Source organism: Botrytis porri (assembly GCF_014898465.1).
Source record: "Botrytis porri strain MUCL 3234 chromosome Unknown BPOR_004, whole genome shotgun sequence".
In the NCBI taxonomy this organism is placed as follows: domain Eukaryota; kingdom Fungi; phylum Ascomycota; class Leotiomycetes; order Helotiales; family Sclerotiniaceae; genus Botrytis; species Botrytis porri.
Genome location: NW_024066078.1, coordinates 1,393,043 through 1,411,837, shown reverse-complemented (window position 1 = coordinate 1,411,837; position 18,795 = coordinate 1,393,043). Strand labels below are relative to the sequence as shown.

At 44.7% G+C, this 18,795-nt stretch overlaps 4 protein-coding genes across 4 annotated transcripts; 3 read left to right on the top strand and 1 right to left on the bottom strand.

Moving 5' to 3' along the window:
- Positions 1-239: 239 nt before the first annotated feature.
- Positions 240-5,682, top strand: EAF01_003377 (uncharacterized protein; the record flags this gene model as incomplete). Its single annotated transcript, XM_038911631.1, has 7 exons — positions 240-429; positions 495-1,130; positions 1,225-1,458; positions 1,514-5,050; positions 5,100-5,255; positions 5,305-5,573; positions 5,632-5,682. The coding sequence occupies 7 exons, from the start codon at positions 240-242 to the stop codon at positions 5,680-5,682; spliced, it is 5,073 nt and encodes a 1,690-aa protein (XP_038772866.1).
- An 887-nt stretch (positions 5,683-6,569) lies between these two features.
- EAF01_003376 (uncharacterized protein) lies at positions 6,570-9,444 on the top strand (the record flags this gene model as incomplete). The annotated part of the gene is made up of 4 exons (XM_038911630.1): positions 6,570-6,988; positions 7,168-7,360; positions 7,418-9,317; positions 9,383-9,444. 4 exons carry the CDS (start codon positions 6,570-6,572, stop codon positions 9,442-9,444), a joined length of 2,574 nt encoding a protein of 857 aa, XP_038772865.1.
- A 1,238-nt stretch (positions 9,445-10,682) lies between these two features.
- Positions 10,683-13,125, bottom strand: EAF01_003375 (uncharacterized protein; the record flags this gene model as incomplete). Its single annotated transcript, XM_038911629.1, has 2 exons — positions 10,683-11,833; positions 11,886-13,125. 2 exons carry the CDS (start codon positions 13,123-13,125, stop codon positions 10,683-10,685), a joined length of 2,391 nt encoding a protein of 796 aa, XP_038772864.1.
- A 3,655-nt stretch (positions 13,126-16,780) lies between these two features.
- On the top strand, positions 16,781-18,507 carry EAF01_003374 (uncharacterized protein; the record flags this gene model as incomplete). The annotated part of the gene is made up of 3 exons (XM_038911628.1): positions 16,781-16,821; positions 16,879-16,950; positions 17,004-18,507. The coding sequence occupies 3 exons, from the start codon at positions 16,781-16,783 to the stop codon at positions 18,505-18,507; spliced, it is 1,617 nt and encodes a 538-aa protein (XP_038772863.1).
- Between the last annotated feature and the right edge of the window lie 288 nt (positions 18,508-18,795).

Genomic DNA, 18,795 nt, shown 5'->3' with positions numbered 1-18,795 from the left:
CGCGATTTTTCGTGTGCAGGGGCCTATTGTACAGCTTCAAAATTAACGTCGCTTGTTTGTTCTATCAAATAATTTTCTATGTGACAACAGGTAGCCCAAATTACTGCTTACAGCATCTGCGACAACGAAACAATTACAACTTGCCATGAAAGGGATACAAATCTACCCTTTTGAACTTTTTTGAGTTCTATGCCAGATCGATTCCCTGTGTTCCACGCCTCGGCGCAACCTTCTCACCCATGGCGGAGCAACCCAGTAGTAGCTTGAATGAAATCCAGGCCTTGCATTCAGATCTTCTTGCACTATCAAACTCCCGTCTTTCGAACCTTGACCGATTAGCTATTGAACTCGAAGCTCATATTACAGCTTTTCGTAACCTCCTGAACCAGAAGAATCGAAATGAGCAAAGTCGGCAGAGTATCACACAGAGTATGTAACTATCTATAGCCATGAACAACCATATAAAAAGCTCAAAACTAATATAACCATAATAGAAATCTTCGAGCGAGATGGGCAGATATACGAGATTAACGAGGACTTCCAACAGGGAACCTTTCAACTAGCAGATGAATTGAACCTTGATGAAATCGAAGCTTCTCAAATCTTTTTCGACGCACGAGATGATGCCGATGCGACTGGACGTTCAGCTTTGTCCTGCTCTATAATACGCTTTCATCAGCGACGAAAGCTTCTGTTGGACTGCCTGCGCCTTACGCTTCAACAAATTGCTGAGTTGGAAGGCAATTCGGAACAGGAGCAGGAACTGAAGATATTCCTAGAACATATCATTCAAGAAACGATCAGTAGTCAACCTTCAACTGCGACCACTACTATGAACACAACGAGAAATGCGCCAACATTCATTTCAAAGTGTATTTCTGCCATGGGTGATATCAGACAGTGGCTTCAAAAGATTTCGGACAAAGTTAGTAGTGCGTCTGTGTTAGGACAGCCATCACAGCCAGAGCTTTTGGATATCATGGAGTATCAGCGACACAGTCTTATCAAACAACATGAGTTACTAGGCGTCATTATACTCTATTTGGTGAAAGCAGATCGTTCTAGCGTGGAAGATTTTGAGCTACTACTTGGAGTCTTGAAGAAAGCGGATAAGTATGATAATGTTTTGGGTAAGCATTGTTCAATTTTGGAATCAGGGCCAGAGCTACTATAAGATGTCTCCTGTTTTACAGTAGTACAATCCCAACTAACAAATCATTACAGTGCATCATTTTCCAGCTCTAGCTGCTTATATTTGGCGCTTTGGTTCTCCAGAAGGTGGATCAACGATACAAGATGCAAGAGCGCTGGACAAGAAGATCAACGTTAAAACCGACCAGAATGCATGGGTATTGCCATATGCTCATGCCGCATTTCGAGCATGGTGGTTGGCGGAATATAGTGGGTGGTATGTGGAACACCATGATGGGTTACCACATGGCATTAATCTTGAAGAAGGTTAGTCAGATGTATGAATCCCTCGTGTTTCCAACTAATCTAATGAAAACATCAGAAGCCAAACAGCGATCTCAACAGTTTAACGAAGCTTTGAAAGATGGAGCTTTCGATTTCTTATTGTCTCTTTCTGCTGATGTCAAAGCCGCAAGCTGGACAGAACCGTCACGTCAAGGATTTCGCTTATGGCTACAGAGAAAAGCTCCCCAGCTTTTGTCTGATTCGGTCTCTTTCTCTGATTTCTTTGAAGATCAATTTATGGAGCAACTACAGACGTTTATCGAAAGTTTCATAACGAACTTACCAGACGTGTTAAGGAAGTTGAGGATAGATGAGGACGAGCAACGTCAACTCAGTCATGAGCATGAGCACGATCTAGATCTAGAGCGATTTATAATTGTCATCTCTTATGCCTTTGATGGACGCCCAAAAGCTGCTTTGGATGGATTTTGGGATGTTCCAGATGGTGTGTTAATCGGTTTCATGTACTGGGCTTCGCGGCGTGCTTCAACCCCGCTGGTCTCGGCATTTTGTGAAATGCTCCAGGCCATTTCGGGTGATGATGAGTGTGCAACTGCTGCGCACGAATTTCTGCTCGACGAAAGCCCTCAAGCTGGAAAAATGAAACGGGCTCATGCACTCACGTGGAATCAAATATTCAAAGAACTAACATTTTTCACCAATAAACTTCGAGATCAACCAGTACCACAAGCTCAGGCTTATCGCCATGGGAAGCCAAATCACGACCAAGCAGAATTAGAGCCAGAATCTTATATTATGCTAGAGTCTTATCTCCGCCTCATATCTCAACTCTGCTCGCATAGTGCGGTCGCCAGACAATTTTTGATGCAGCATCCATCGTATCAGCTCACAGACCTGCTTTTCCAACTTGCATCCAGTTCGATACCATCTAGATTTAGAGCTGGTGCTTTCACAGCACTGCGTTCTTTGTTAAGCAACAAAACAAAAGCGGCGGCCGAGTACTTGTGGACAGCTCTTGACATCTGGGTCTCCGGGGGGTACGTCCATAATCCCAGCACACAAAGAAATACAGCTCCTCCGTCCTACGCACCTGACGCAATTCTCCGCAAGTTTGGCACAGGGTTCGAAGAACCAGATGCATTCATCCTACTTCTCCATGCTCTTGTCCTACCTTACGAAGAAGATAGTGCCCTGCGAGATGGCTTACCATTCCCCGAACTTCTCGGAACTTCCAATCGTATGCCTGGAATAGATCCATATGTCGATTTCGCTGTTGGCCAAGTGTTTGGATCTAAAATGAGTGAGATAATGGACCCTGTACAGCTGAGACTGCTACAATTGACTTGTCTTACTTTCATTACAACTTGCTTGGAGACTTTCAATGAAGATCTCGTGATATTTGCAAATCGTTCCAACATCTCAGTTGATACTGCTATAAAAACTTCCGATCTACAAACCTACGTTTTAGTACATCCATTTTCTAGGGTGATGGAGTGGATGTACAACTCCAGCGTAATGGATGCAATATTTGCTGCAATTCACCAAGACGTCAACGAAGTTGCCAGTGCGGCTCCTGATTCACCATCAATTATGTGTCTCCTCCAAGGGATACGCGCAGTCACCTTGATTATGGATCTGCAACCAACTTACCGAGATATCGTTCGACCCCTTATTAAGCACCAGGCTAGCCATCGCCGCGCCCCAGTTCCAAACACCGCGTACGCATCTTTTGAAGACGGTGTACTCAACCACTTAAGTATCATACCTGATTTGGGCTTATACTGTAGCTCCGGCAATCCTGAATTGGTGATAGCATCTCTGAAACTGCTCGAAAAGCTTTCTGCCTCGCCACGGCTTGCCCCTGCTCCTAAAACAGGTAGCAGAAGGATTGACCGCAACAAAGCAATTGCTGCTCTAGAGGAAAATAATGCAGCCGAGGCTATTTCACGCGCACTCCTTCAAGAGACTGAAGCAAGTATTGACGAGACACAAGGTCAAACGTCCGATTCATATATCATCAAAGTCCAAATACTGGATTTCCTTATTGCCTGTCTCGAGGCGTGTCCAAGCCAGACTACAATAGCTCATTTACTTCTCGGCTTCCAGTGCAGAGATGATCATTTAGAAGTCGATGTGGATTCCCTTTTCAGCCGTCGGATTTCGCTCTTTCATTCGATATTAAGGTTGGCTAATGATATATCTCTCGAGGGTGAGGGAAACATCTCTTCATGGCTTGTCTCTCTAAGATATAAATGCTTGCGACTACTTAAACAACTTTGGCATTCGCCAATTTCATCGAGCCTTGTTATGATAGAGATGCGGGCCAATAATTCATTTTTCGAAATGTTTATCAGACAAACTTTGATTACGCCAGGGTTGCTGTGGGATGGCCGAGATCTCGCAGATCCTGAATTTTTGGACGCGACTTCCGCCTCCTGCCTCTCAAACTTTTTAAACCAACGCGCCAACGTCTTGCAATACACATCTGCTGAGTTACGCCAGATCGCACTCAGCCATCTGCCTTCTCTGAAGGAGCGAATGTTTAACACACTAATTGGGTCTACAATTGTGGAAGAAGGCCAACAGATTGATAATTGTTCCGTTTTTGATCTCTTCGACTTCATGGATATACCTTTGAACCAATCGATCGCCCTTGGCTCGTTATCGTGGTTCAAAGATATTGATGTCAGCGCCTGTGAGGAGGTCCATACCGATTGTCCTCCATTATTCAACATGATGAAACTCGAAGAGCTTCTCACCTTACGAAGATCTGAGCTCGCCGCTTTGAAGAGACTTGAAAGTCCTCAAGACGTAGTTGCATTCAATAACGAAGCCCAAATGATGTTCAACTACTATTTTATCGATAACAAATTAAAGGAACTGAGAGCAGCTCGGCACAAGGCGCTGCAATCTTGGGTCCAATTATTACTCGTGATGGTAGAGACCATGCCATATGACGAATCGGCCAAGATAGTTTTTGTATTGCAGACTTTGCAAATCATTCTACCTAGGCTGGAAAACTGCCTAGAAAATGCAGCTGATGCGTTAGAGCTAGCTAAACTCACCAAGGCACTCTTGTTCAGCTTGAATCTAGATTCGAACACTTTCAAGGAAGGTGACTTGGGACAAAATCTAAGCGATAAGCTCTTCCATGTGTTCGACTTGTCGCTTAGAGCTATAAATGCCGTCGGTGCTAACGGTTCCTTGAAAGAAATTTTCTACAGTATCAGCTATCGCTATCTTACACGAACGTCAGAAACTGAAATTCCAGCTATTCCCGAAACAGATAGACTCAACGGCGACACGTATCGTGCCGGTCGGAACAATCAAGCTCCTGCTCCTGCTCTTATTCCTGGGCTACGCAAGCCGCATAGTACGCAGACAGTCAAACTGGCTGGTGATCGATTGATAGATATAATCTGTGATGATGCTTTGGTCGGAGAACATAACTGCAGAATTGCAGCCTTGCTACTTCTTGGGGCCTTGGTGAAAATGGCTAAACAAGAAAACTCCAATTATATCATTGAATCTCTTAACCGTCTCAACTTCATAAGTATCCTGGTAAACTCCATTGGGGACTTGGCAAGGAGTCTACAAGAGACGTCGCGCGAAGGTAAGATTGTATTCCTAGTTAAAGCTGGGCATATATTAACTTGATATAGACTCAACCATACTTCTTTCCGATTTTTATGCCAGATTGGCACTTCTCGTTCACATATCACAAACTCGCTCTGGAGCTACTGCCGTCCTGAATTCGGGCCTCTTTCATGCCATATTAGCCTCTGGGCTCTTTGCCCTAGATACCGACCTCGAGATTGGTAAGTTAGTCCATCGAGTAGACTCTATGCATATGCTAATTGACTTTAGATTTCGAAGACTCGGAGGCGGTCAGTAGGCATTATAGTTTGCTTGCGGCAATCATGAGGGTCATTTGCTGTGCTCTCGTAAGTCGCGGCTTGCAAAATGAACAGAGTTTGGACCAAGGGAGGAGATTCCTCGCCGACAACAGAGCTGCCATATTGGCAGTACTCAAGAAGTCTGCCGGGCTTGGCACTGGGAATGACTCCGCAGAGCAGAGCATTGTTGATATATCAGACTCATTCATGTTACTTATGACTATAACTCGCTTTGTCGATGTAAGTTGAAGATTCCTTCCATAGCCTTTCTTCTTTCGGCATCTAAAATTATCATTAGTTCGAAGAGACAATCATCCACAAACGACCCACTCTGAGATCTTTCACTTGAGAAAATGAGCTTGGATTGGATATTTTGTGTATCAAGGAGATGCGGGCGATGATAGAGGAGCTGATCATGATAATACCTAATCAGAAAGGAAAGATGACTTGGTGCTCATGTATAGAGTTTAGAATGCCAAATACCATGAATTGATTAAATCCTATGATTATCAAATTTCTCGTGTCTATCAATCCGAAATCCAATATCACCATGATATATCGCTCGTGCCATCTTTCTCTTCTAGCAGTAGGATTTGTGGCTGATGTGACCTCCATAATGAACTACCCCCTAGGTAATTGTAATATGACTAAAGCAAAGCATTCGAACCTCTCGACCACCTTTTCTATTGAGCCTTCAGCATTTACATACTAGATACCTATGTACACACTAGGTACTTTCCATTGTTTTATACTAATAAGCTGTACATTTTACTAATTTGTATTGCTTTAAACCAAGGATTACCATTATTTAAATAAAAGTCTTGTTATCATCCGTCAATTGAGAAACCTCGGAACACAGTGAAGCTCTTATCGCCGTTATCGCCTATCAGTAACAATCTGCTACACATACCTAACCTTACCCATTCACAATTCGCGGCTTCCTTCCTAGCATATCCAGCATTCGGTGCAACATTCCTATTCCTATTGCTATTTCCCCTCATGTAACATCCACGGGACTATCAAGGTAAAAGGGGAAAACAGAAAAGGTAAATCCGTCATTAATGTACCATCAGCATTGATGTTGTGATCTGACACGTAGAAAGAGCTGCAGCAGTAGTTACAGCATTTAATCTCCAATCCAAGGAGCTCCCCGAGCTTTGCGGCCACTAAGATCGACCCCTCACCTCACAAGAGAACGGAAGGCAAAATTATATCATTTGTGTCTACTTCACTTCGATGTGGCCTTCACACGATCGGGCAGTTGATCTCTCCTCGACATCTTCCATTTCATCCGTCAAAAGAAAACATCGCGATCCTCAAGGTCCAAATCCAAACCCACCGAACACGCCCTCCGGTACATCTAAGGTCGATTACCATTCTTCGAAAAAGCTAAGATCGTTTTCATCATCAACAAGTCAAGGTTTACGATCCAACATGAACAAGACAATGGGATTCTCGCGTCCAGGGGTGATAGATTTGACGAGGCCATCAAATTTTCAACCGCATACTGGAGCGAAGAGATTGGTGATTAAGAATCTCAGGATAAGCTCTCCGAATGATGGGGAACAGTATTTCAAGAAGACCTGGGACGAGTTAGATGGTGCTCTGATATCAGTATTTAGCAACAAGCAGCCAGTAACACCATTGGAAGTTCTGTAAGCTTCATTGACTCTTTTATATTGCTCCTCAATTGTCAACTCTATTTATATGTTCTATCTTTTCCCCCAATACCACTGCTTCCATCCCTCACCTTCTCTGGTAGTCTTGCTCAATGTTACATTACATTGCATTTCATCTTTCCCAGTGGATAATCACTGACCCTTCAATATTACAGATGCCGTGGAGTCGAATCGATTTGTCGGCGTGGAAAAGATAAGGCGGATCAACTTTACAGACATCTAGAACTACATTGTCACACACATATCAAGGATGGACTCTTACCAGCTATTCTACGCAAAGGAGATTCCAGCTCGGTAGAAACTCTGCGGGCTGTTGAGAGTGTATGGGGGATATGGAGAACCCAATTGGTAGGCCTGCAAATAGACTCATGCCAATCTAGAGAAAAATACTGACAACGAGGTCAGATTTTATTGAGATCCATATTCAGCTATCTTGACAGATCATATCTGCTGAACTCGAAGACACTTCCGCAACTAGAAGATATGGGTATACGACAGTTCCGTCAAATCGTGTACTTGAAAGGAAAGGAGATCAGCAAAACAGGAGCACAAGCTATACTGGGGATATGTGAACTGGTAGAGTACGATAGGAAGTCTTCAGATCTGTTTGATTCAGCCCTCCTCCGTGCTTCCATCGCCACAATTCACATACTTGGTATATACACAAGCCTTTTTGAGGAACGATTCCAAGAGCTTTCTTCAGCCTACCTCGAGAATTTTGCATCAGAACGGAGCTCTTCGCCACTAAGAGAATATATCTCCTCTTGTGACGACTTGTTACGACGAGAGAGTCTCCGTTGCGATACATACAACTTTGACAGCACTACCAAAAAAACGTTACTTGACACCGCTCACGATATTTTGGTCCACAAACGCGCCGATGTCCTCCTGGAAACAGTGGCTGTATCTAAGCTCTTGGACGACAAAGAAATGGCATCACTGAAATCTTTATACCAACTATTGAGACTTTCGGATATCCAGGCACAGCTCAAAAAGCCTTTTGCCCATTATATAAAATCAGTTGGATCATCTATCGCAATGGACAAAGAAAGGGGCGATGAGATGGTGGTTCGTCTGCTCGAACTGAAACGTTCATTGGATACTGTCATCCGCAATGCCTTCAACAAAGATGGGACGTTTACTTTCTGTCTTCGGGATGCATTTGGACAATTCATAAATGACCGCCAAGTTGCCAAGGCATGGGGTACAGATACCTCTAAAGTTGGGGAAATGATTGCGAAATACATGGATGGTTTACTGCGTGGGGGACTTAAGGCTGTACCTCGTTCTCTGGTATCTGATGCCACAGATCGCAATGAGGCTGAAAATAATGGACAAGCCAGTACCGGTGATGAGGATGCAGAATTGGACCGTCAACTAGAACAAGGTCTTGAGCTGTTCCGCTTCATTGAAGGGAAAGACGTATTTGAAGCTTTTTACAAGAAAGATCTGGCACGTCGCTTGTTGATGGCACGCAGTGCAAGTCAAGATGCTGAGAGGAATATGCTTGCTAAGTTAAGAGGTGAATGTGGTAACAGCTTCACCCATAACCTCGAACAGATGTTTAAAGATCAAGATATCTCTCGGGATGAAATGATCTCATATAAGCAGTCTCTAAGCAATACAAGCAAGACAACACTGGATCTACAAGTTAGTGTCCTCTCGTCTGCTGCTTGGCCAACTTATCCGGATATCGAAGTCAATCTTCCTGCTGAAGTTGCGAGACATATCGAAAAATACGACCGGCATTACAAGCACAAACACAGTGGGCGCCGATTAACTTGGAAACATTCTTTAGCACACAGCGTTGTCAAAGCAACGTTCAAGAAAAGTGTTAAGGAACTCCTTGTTAGTGGTTTCCAAGCTATAGTACTTGTTCTTTTCAATGATCTTGAAGATGGCGGTCACCTTTCCTACAAGGATATTTCTAAAGCAACAGGTCTCGTCGATGTTGAGCTAAAACGAACCCTCCAGTCACTTGCATGCGCCAAAATTCGGCCCTTGGCGAAATATCCTAAAGGCAGAGATATTAATGATACTGACACTTTTACTATCAATCTCAATTTCTCAGATCCAAAATATAGAATCAAGATCAATCAAATTCAATTGAAAGAGACGAAGGAGGAAAACAAAGAAACGCATGAGAGAGTTATTCAAGATAGAAGTTTTGAAACTCAAGCTGCGATTGTTAGAATCATGAAGTCTAGAAAGACGATGACGCATCAAAATTTGGTGGCGGAGGTTATTAATCAAACTAAAGGGAGGGGTGCTGTGGAGCCGGTGGAAATCAAGAAACACATCGAGAGTAAGTTTTCCTGTATATTGCCGAAAATTTCAACCAGAGGATACATGGGCTAACAGTTTTTGAAGAATTAATTGAAAAGGATTATATCGAGCGAGAAGACGGCGGTCTTTATACATACCTGGCATAGAAAGCATGGTAACGTATCGCATGTGGGAGTTATGGCAGACATTGTAAGGAGTCAGGATCTACGTCCATAGGGATGGTTCGATATGCATCTATAAATATAAATATTTTAGCAAAGCTTCAACTCTGTCCAACAAAAAGAACACTTGTGAATCTGTTGTTTGTTTCGATGTGATAGGTTTAAAGTAGTCCCTTGTGAAGAAAATCTGGATGTGCAATTCTTCGTCTAATGGAAATGTAGACATTCGATACTTGTTGTCTCATACGCGATTGGTGGTGGTTAAAGCAGTAAGTTTTTTGGGGGGTCTGATGTGAATGTACTTGTAGGAAAGTTTATGGAGGTGTGGAAATCTATCGGGATGGGATGAGATGGATGAGAGTATTGTTACTAGGTATCATATTATATCGTTATTGGAAAGCTGGAAGAGAGAAGAAGGTTTGGAGAAGGTTGGGTTGGGCTTAGATGTGGATGTGGATGTGGATGTGGATTGTGAGGAGAGATGGTGAGGAGAGATGGTGAGGAGAGATGGTGAGAAGAGATGGCGTGGTATGCTATGGGGTGATATAGAGTGATATGAGAAATGGGGGCAAGTAATGATACGGGAAGATATATTGGGAGGTGCTTGGTTGGATTGTAATATATCAGACGCAGTATTGAAATACTTGGGTAGGTGCATTGTTAAATGTAATTGGAATTTATTGAAAGAACTTGGAAAAACTTGGATTGGGTATTCAAAGATGGAGATGGAGATGGAGATCAGACGATCTAAGTAGGTAGAAGGGTATTCATATTCACGAGACGTGTGTCTAAATCATATGTAAGACATGAAGAATGGGATGAAGACTAGCTGGTTATCAGCGGATAATACGTCGCTATTATTATTATTATGATTACTATTACTATTACTATTACTATTATGGCGATAATTCGTCTAATGTGCCTAATGCAAATATACAGAAAAGGAAGATTGATGATTATAAAATCACATCATATCGTGTCTCTCCGCATCTCACTTTGTGCCGCACCGTGTTGTTCAAGTCGGATGGTTTCCAACCTTCGCTTTGTAGTTCACTAGGGACCTACTGTCTACTACCTGTACTTCGATGCCATACCCCAGAACTTGCTGCGTTGAAATCCTAGATATCAGTTTGATTGACCAGGGAAGGGGAAGCCAATCCACAAGTATCGAAATACCTCAGCACTGATCACGAATACAAACCCCACAGCACAGCTCTTAATCCTCAATTCAGGCGCCTGAAAATATGCAGTCCAGCGTGATGGGAGCAGGTAAGAGTCTGCCAATCGAACAAGCTCATGTGACGGAGAGCCATGCCTCCACCCATCCATCTCATGACGACGTGGTGAGCGCCCAACTGCGTGAACCCGCAGTGAGTGACGAGGTTTTGATAGATCCAGATGCGCGAATTGGCCGTGTTCCAGGTGGGGTCTGGGTACGTGTTCGCGGTGATAGGAGTGACGGGCGCGGGTTGTCGGGGGATGTAGGGAGTGGGGTCGTGGAGCAGGCTGGGATCGCAGGGAACTTGAGATTGAATGGGAGGGGAGGCGAAGGCAGGCGCGCGGCGGTTGAGATTCATGTTCCTGGTTATGTTTGAGCGGATGGCTTGCTCGAATTCGGATCCCGAAAAGCCGAGGCCGGTGGATGTTGATGGGTTTGTGGAGCCGCGTGGACCTTGGAACGGAGAAAGAGAGGGTCGCGTGGGACGTCTTGGGGCTCCGAGGTTACCTGGTGCGGAGGGCTGCGGGGTTGGAGTGGAACCCGAAGCCGAAGTTTTGTTGGGCGAGTGTTGTGGAAATTTGGGGTAGGACTTTGAGGAACGAGATACAAGTGTGGAATCTGAGCCGTAAGAGGTGTGAGAGGACCCCGCGGATCTAGCACGCTCATTGGAGGGATTGTTGTCCTCGCCGCCACGCATTCCGGCTGTTGATCTCTGGGCGGAATCATTACTACCTGCAAGATCTAATGCGGTTTTAGACACAACACTACTACCCATTGCGACTGTTGAGTCCGTTGTAGAATTACTGCTTTCTGTAGCAGATCCTTCTGCCCCTAACTCTGACCCGGCACCACCATTGTGCTGACTATCTTCCCCTTCGCGTTGTGCTTGCTCGATGGTTGCGCTCGAGATATCATACGGGGACATTGGTTGTGAAGAATCTGTACCATGTTCGTTTGTCTTGTGGTTTCGCTCAAATCCCATTTTACGAGGCGGAGAAACTTGTGTAGGAGGAGCAGAAAGTGGAGTTCGGAGTTGAGCTTCTCGATGTCTTGTAGATTCGTCAGGTTTCCCAAGCCGACCGTTGGTGTTGTTGATTGCTCTTGTCTGCTTATGGCCACGATGTGTGTGCTCGCCTTGCATACTGACTTGTGAGCCTATTGATGTTAGCATTTACTATAGATTATACTTGGATACCGAAGCTGTCACCATTCTTCTCGTTTCTCATAGCATTATCAATGCGATTCGCTGCTTGAGCAGCTTTACGTGTAGCCTGTTGCATCTTTCGTTGCTGTCGCCGCCCTCGATTCGTCTGGTGTGGGTGAGATGGCATCGCTGTAGTTTGTGCTTCATGAGACTGCTGATGACTTTGAGGACGATATGCGGCGCCTCCGGAGGGTACAGCTTGTCTACCACGTACAGGCTTGGGGTTTCCGGGCCCTTCAAGAGATACATGCGGCATTTCTCCTCGTTCACCAACTCTGTTCTCACGACTAGTATTGCCAGATGCGGCATTTGCTACTCTTGCATCACCAAGTGAAAGCTGGCGATAGCATTCCATGTGGTTCTTATATAGAGCCTGGAGCTGTGCGTCCCATTGACGACGACTATCGTCCCGAGCCCTTCGATATCTGGCTCTCTCATCAAATTCAAAACACATACCTCGAAGTAAGGCTTCTGTACTAATTTCATACCGGAAATAATCATTCAGTGTTTTCTGACGAATTGCAAGCAGTTTTTCTTGATGTTGGTCTCCCAGATTAAAGTCAGACTCGGCATGATCAGCTGTAGCTCTTAATAGCGCTATCTCATAACGCAACGTCTCCACAGACTTTGCATCAGTAAGGCTGTTTTGAAGAAGTTTGCAATGAATTTCGAGAGAATTAGCTCTGTCACGAGACTGTTGAACATGCTTAAGGTGGTCATATTGAAGCACAGCCAAATGGAGTCTTTCATTAAAGGCTTCCAGTTCAAGGTATTCACGAAGCTTCATTGCATCCATCAAATTACGGAAAAGGTGGGCAGGATATTCGCGAGCAAAGGCTTCGTCTTCACTCTGGGTATATCCTTCAGCGCCATATTGTATCATGTAATCGGCAGTCTTGAGACGATGTTCTGCTTGTCTTAGAAGGCAGGTGGTATCCAGGAGAGTTGGTTCCGGAGCCCTCAACCTCTCGCACAATATGTTGTATTGTTCCTGATAGACGTCGTTGTCCGTTGAGTGTCGCTGTGTCTCGGTGGTGGTCGCGCGTTCCGGGCTTCTTCCTCTAGGGGTTACACTGGGAACGGGTAATGAGGTTGGATCTCGTCTTATAGTACGTTCGACATCACGCCTGTATGCCTCTACAGTAGGATCCACACTTGGGCTCTTCGCACGACGCGAATGATTCCCAAGTAGGCGCACTCTCGGAGAGGCGCTTCTTACGCGAAGTGGTCGATCCTCACTCATTGCTGCAAATACGTCTCGCAGACTTTTGGAAATAGATGAGATCTAGGAAATGGGGAATGAGCAATAGCTGTGTTGATTGAAATAGATGAGATTTGAGTGTCGAGAACGGAGAGTCGCTCAAGATGGATAATATCTATGGACTGGAGATGAGAGAGTATATTGAAGAAAATGTTTTGGGAAATGGAGATGAGGGTTTGGGTTTGGGTTGAATGGGAAGAGAAAAATTTTCACAATTTGGTTTGTGTGAAAATTAAATACTAGTAATTTAGAGCTACTGGAAAAGTTCAATACTAGTAATCTGTAGCGACCGGTCTCGAAGTTAAAGCTAATTACGGTGTACGGTTTTTGCCTATGTCCAACTTTTGAACACTGTCTGCATTGTGAAATTTTTCGGTCATAGGAAGCAGACTTGAAATTTTACAAATTGAGCCTCATGAGTGCTTCCTCTGTTACTTCATTTCTGCCAGCGATTTTAATGTCGGCACACGGTAGGATATTGTAGATGGATTACAAAAGATCTTGAATGAATCTTACATAATCTCGAGACTTCTCCCTTAGGACTCTGGCACTCTCCAAGTCTCCGTTCATTCGATGGGCACCCGTAGAAGACTACCACTGGCGCCAATTTAGGCAAAGACGATGAAAACAGGATGGAAAAAATGCTGATTGTTCTAGAGACGCACACAGTACTTGAGTATATGAACCGTCTCCCGTAATATATAGATCCATGGTTGTGCTTTCACTTAGAGCTCAACGATAAAAACTTTCAAAGAGAGCAAGGGTGGTAAATCATGACCACAACCAACTTCATCAATTTCATCATCAATCTCACGTTGAAGGATCGAATAAACATCGATGAAGGATCACTGTCCACTGAGACAGTGACTGGTATGGTTGGGATGGTACCATCCAATTTACGTACGAAGTTGTACGCAAAGGAACGTTTGTGACCTGGTGCTCAGGTGTATGAAGACTCTTCCAATCCAAAGGATACAACCCAAGCAGCATTGATAATCCCATGTGGCTTATGAAAAACAATACGAGGTAGCTCTGTTGATAAAGAATAAATGGGGAGATTGAATCAACGCAAAATGACAGCATCTGAGGGATGGAGGGATGGAGGGATGGAGGGATCAAAAAATGAAAATTATATGTTTTCCTGTTTGTTGATACTGTACCGTGTACTGTCCTGGCCCTGCAAAGGGTTGTGGCGTGGACTTTGGCGAAGATAACTTTCGGCCTTAGAGACCATGGCAAAGGTCAGGCCATAGTTGTTGGCAGTTCAACAGGTCGAAAGGTCTTTAGGAAAGGCTCTGCTTTCTCTTTCTTATAGACCGAGAAGATGCTAGTACAGAGGCTTGTCCTGCTGGCTGCAAGGATAGAAGATTATTTGTCAAATCGTCAAATCGTCAAATCGTCTAATATTATGAATTTGGGTTATACTTTTGGCACTTCGGACCCGAAATTGGTAAGGTTACACATCTGTGCACACAACACGACCAAAGTAAAGACACAGCTCATTTCAATTGCTTGGGGATGGGATGGCATTAAACATCATGAAAATGTCATTGAAATGTATCGGTAAGGGTACCTATGTACTTTATTATCTACATGAATCGTCAAAGAGCGGGAACATGGGGGGTAATTAAAGTATGTATGAGGTCTCAGCTCTGTCTATCGTGTTCCGCGGAGGGGATCACCAGTGGATATATCAAACTTCTTCTTCCAAGGACTGGGTACTCTCCATTCCAGATAGATAATACCTAGGTCCTAGATACTGTGTATCCAGCCAACTGGTAAACTTAAGCTATGATCCATTGTGGTCTTGACTATTGAGTAGCAGGCTAATAGGTATTTGGCTTCCGGAGGAGGGGATGTATGGTACGGTATATGATATACCGTTTGTTCGACTCTTCCGTGGAAACCCTTCATTTTTCGATTACTATACAGAGTACGGACTCGTCGAGAGTTCGAGACGGACTTGAGACGGAGTATAGCCACCCAGCCGTGCCAGCCAACTGAACTTGAAGCCACGAAATTCAAGATCCACTGTGATGTCCACTGTGATCTCTCCTCGTGAATCTGATCGAGTCCCTTGATTAGCTCTTACACCCTCAAAAATTACGACATAGTCATTGATCAACCTCTCCTATTTCATCCCAACTGATTCGTGAATGGCGTTCTGGTGTGTGCAAAATCGCCGCCACAAATCAAATCAACGATATCGAATAGCTAACCACTACCTACTACAAGACATCCTCAAAAAAAAACATGTTTGATGGTCATGAAAGCGCCCTGAGGGAAGAAAGAGAATTGATTGGTGGTTGCTCTCTTACACCAAAATTGGATCTCCACAAGGGTCATGCAGATATGGCTGGTGCGACACACTAAAGGGGATAACCGCCGTTCTACCGCCGTTCGAAAGTAAGAATTTTAACAATGATTCGAAACTGCCAGCATTCAAAAGGTCAAAGAGCAACCAAAGATTTCATCTAGTAACATCTACACCCGCGCTTGGTCAAATATAGCGTCAGGGCACTTCTTCCATCTCCAGTGAATCAAGTGGCGATCTCTACAACTTGGACAAACATTCCGACGTCGTTCAGTCACAGCGTTGCTTTCCCCCACAACATGGCCAGACGAGCAATCCGAACACAGTATGGACTTGTGGAACATACATGCTTCGCCATGTGAGACGACAATCCAATGATTGTGTCTAAATCTATACATTCATCGTGAAGTGTGGGTGACCATTGACTAGTCTTGGAAGACGCCCCTACTAATGCTGGGTATTTCCATCAACCTTCAACATGCTTCAAGGATTGAATGGCACGGTATCTAGTCGATGCTGTGTATTCTTTTTAAAAGGGTTGTAATAGCTCTGTTGATCTTCTCTCTATCTCAAATTTACTTTTGGAATATTTCTTTTTCTCTACTCGTCACTCTGTCCCTGAACCATTCCTTCATGGGAAATATCCACTCTTTTATATCAAATATCTTTTCTCTCTTTCACATTCCTGGTGAATAATTATCAAACGGCCCTACTCTCTACATCGGTCGGCCTCAAGTTGTGGCTACAGCCTCTATCAGTAAAGTTCGAGGGGAACGATATTTGGGGAACTACCTTTCACTCATCGTGGGGAGCTTCAGCAATCCTTCCATACATTCGTCATTCACAAAACATTCAACACCACCTCAAAAATCTCTACCATTCCAAATTCTTGGAACGACACATTTGATCCACTTGCATCTTCTGGGCTATCCATGATCTATCTAATAAACCGTCCATCTGAAACGCAAAACATCAAAAACTGACTGTCAGGTATGAGCACGGTCCGCGCTTCATAGATTTCGATTTCTCTACCAAGGCCCCAGATCGACCTTTCAGACCCCTACTAAGTTTTCGTGCAAGTCTGTTGGCTTTTACTACTTGCATATCCGATAAAAGCTGTGCTCATCGCGATTGCTTTCTCATCTTGTACTTTTTCTTCTTCTTACATTCATTAGTTGTCGACCTGTGGGGCTTTAAAAGAGAATCCGGATTTCTTCAGCCTTTTCATATCACCAGACTCCCATATTGCATGTTAAACTTCGAGTCACTTAATGAGCATTGTTTGGCTTTCATAATTACCAAAGCTATTCAATATTATTCATAATGGGGTGGTTTGGAAACCAAGATTTGTCTGCCAAGTTTGGGTAAGTCTCTTGACAAAGAGCATTCATCCATACATATATCTGATAGATCTTCTATAGCATTGTTCTTGGTGGTGCAATCTTCATCGTATTATCCGCTGGCCTGATAAAAGTATGGCTCAACAAAAGAAAGTAAGATAAAAGCTTCAAATTGTTGAATTTACTTTTGCTAAATATATCCCTAGGCTCGCAAGAAATATCCAAATCGAGGAACTTGAGAAGGCAAACAGCACGCAAGAGAGACTCAATGTAGAGGAGCTTGGGGAAGGTGATCTCTTTGGTGTTCGAGCAATCGAAAGAGGTTTCTTCGGAGGTGTTTCACAATCTCGAAGCAACTCTCCCGCCCAATCAATGTTCGGTTCACCCTCAACAACTGCGGTCGACTTGACAGAGACTTCCAGAGCACTTGAGGCTATGAGAGGTCCATCGGCTGCTAGCAGCAGTGAAATTAGTTTATCGAGACGTTCCAGCGAGGTCTCCGCTCCCAAATCGATCAAGCATAAGCCATCGCCTCTCCGCTTACAGCCTTCTGAGGCGGAAATCAGACGCTCTGCTTTGCCTAATGTTGGAGGCTCATACATACCACCATCACCAATCAAGGAGGTCCAGCCACAATCGGACTCGATTGCAGTTCAATTCGGTAGAACCTCAGCTTCTGAGTCTCCCCCTAGCAGAACTCGATCTGAAGAGGAGGTATCCCAACTACATTACCAAGGAGAGGTTCCACGCAACTTTATGTTTCTAGCAGGTCAGCACGCGAGCGTTAGATCCCAAGCAGGATCTATATACGGCAGTGCCGAACCATCGCCTCAGAACCAAGCCAAGATTCCCAAGATCCCCACAGCACCAGCTCCAACCCACGTCTTTGGATTCCCTTCCCGATTGTCCGGACGACCACGATCTACATCCTCCGAAGAAGAATCTTCCAGCAGTGATCGTTTCTCATCCTCCTCTCCCGAATTACCCGTCCCCGCCATCCCCTCTCCCTACAAAATCTCCTACCAACCCACCACCCTCCTTGAACAAGAATCCAACTCCAAACCCCGCTCCTATCAACCCACCCAGCCTTCCGAATCTGAACCCCAATCCGACTTCTACACCCACTACCGCGAACCCAGCGTCGCCAACTCCATCCTCACTACCCGCACATCCATCCTCGACGACCCCTCTCTCTCCCGTTCCGGCTCTGTAAACGTCCGCGGCCGTCCCGCTTACAAATCCAACTCCCGCACTCCTTCCGCCGCCTACACCCATGGTCAAATATCCCGCACCCACGATTCTCTCCGCATGTCTCGCAAAGCTTCGCTCCAAACACAGGAACATCGAATTTCGCGCGAGAGAGACCAGATGCACTACGATCCAACGCTATCCTCTGGGCCCGCGGTGAGAAATCGCAGCGGGAGTGTGCAAGGACGCGCGGTGGATTTCGATCGTCCGAGAGAAAGTCCGTTTAGTAATGCGAATGCGATCGCGGGGTCAGAACACGATAGACAGGAAAGTTACTCGAGTGTGAGTACGGCGAGTAGTAGGGAGAGTTCGAGGGAGGGGAGAGGAAGGAGTGGGAGTGTGGGGGAAGAGGAGTGGAGAGGGAGAGGAAGGGGAAGAAGTGTGGTTGGGGAGACGATTGTGGAGGTTCTGACGCCGATGACGAGTCGGGGGCAGAGGTTTGATGCTAGTGATTTGGTTTAGGGGAGGAGAGTTATTTCATTTGTTTTTCTTGAGGTTGGTAGCGGGTGAGCAGGAGAAGATTGTAAGAATATTTTATTGTATATTGTATTGTATATCTTAATGGTGTATTGGTATGGTCGGATACGTACATTTAGGGACGGAATATGAATGGATACCTAGGTAGTTCATGATAGGATAAGAAGGATATGGGTAGCAAAAGTTCGAGATGACCCCATGGGGATACGATATTCTTTAGTTGGATATTCTATCCTGTAACACGGTAGTGCAAATTAAATCTTACATTTTACA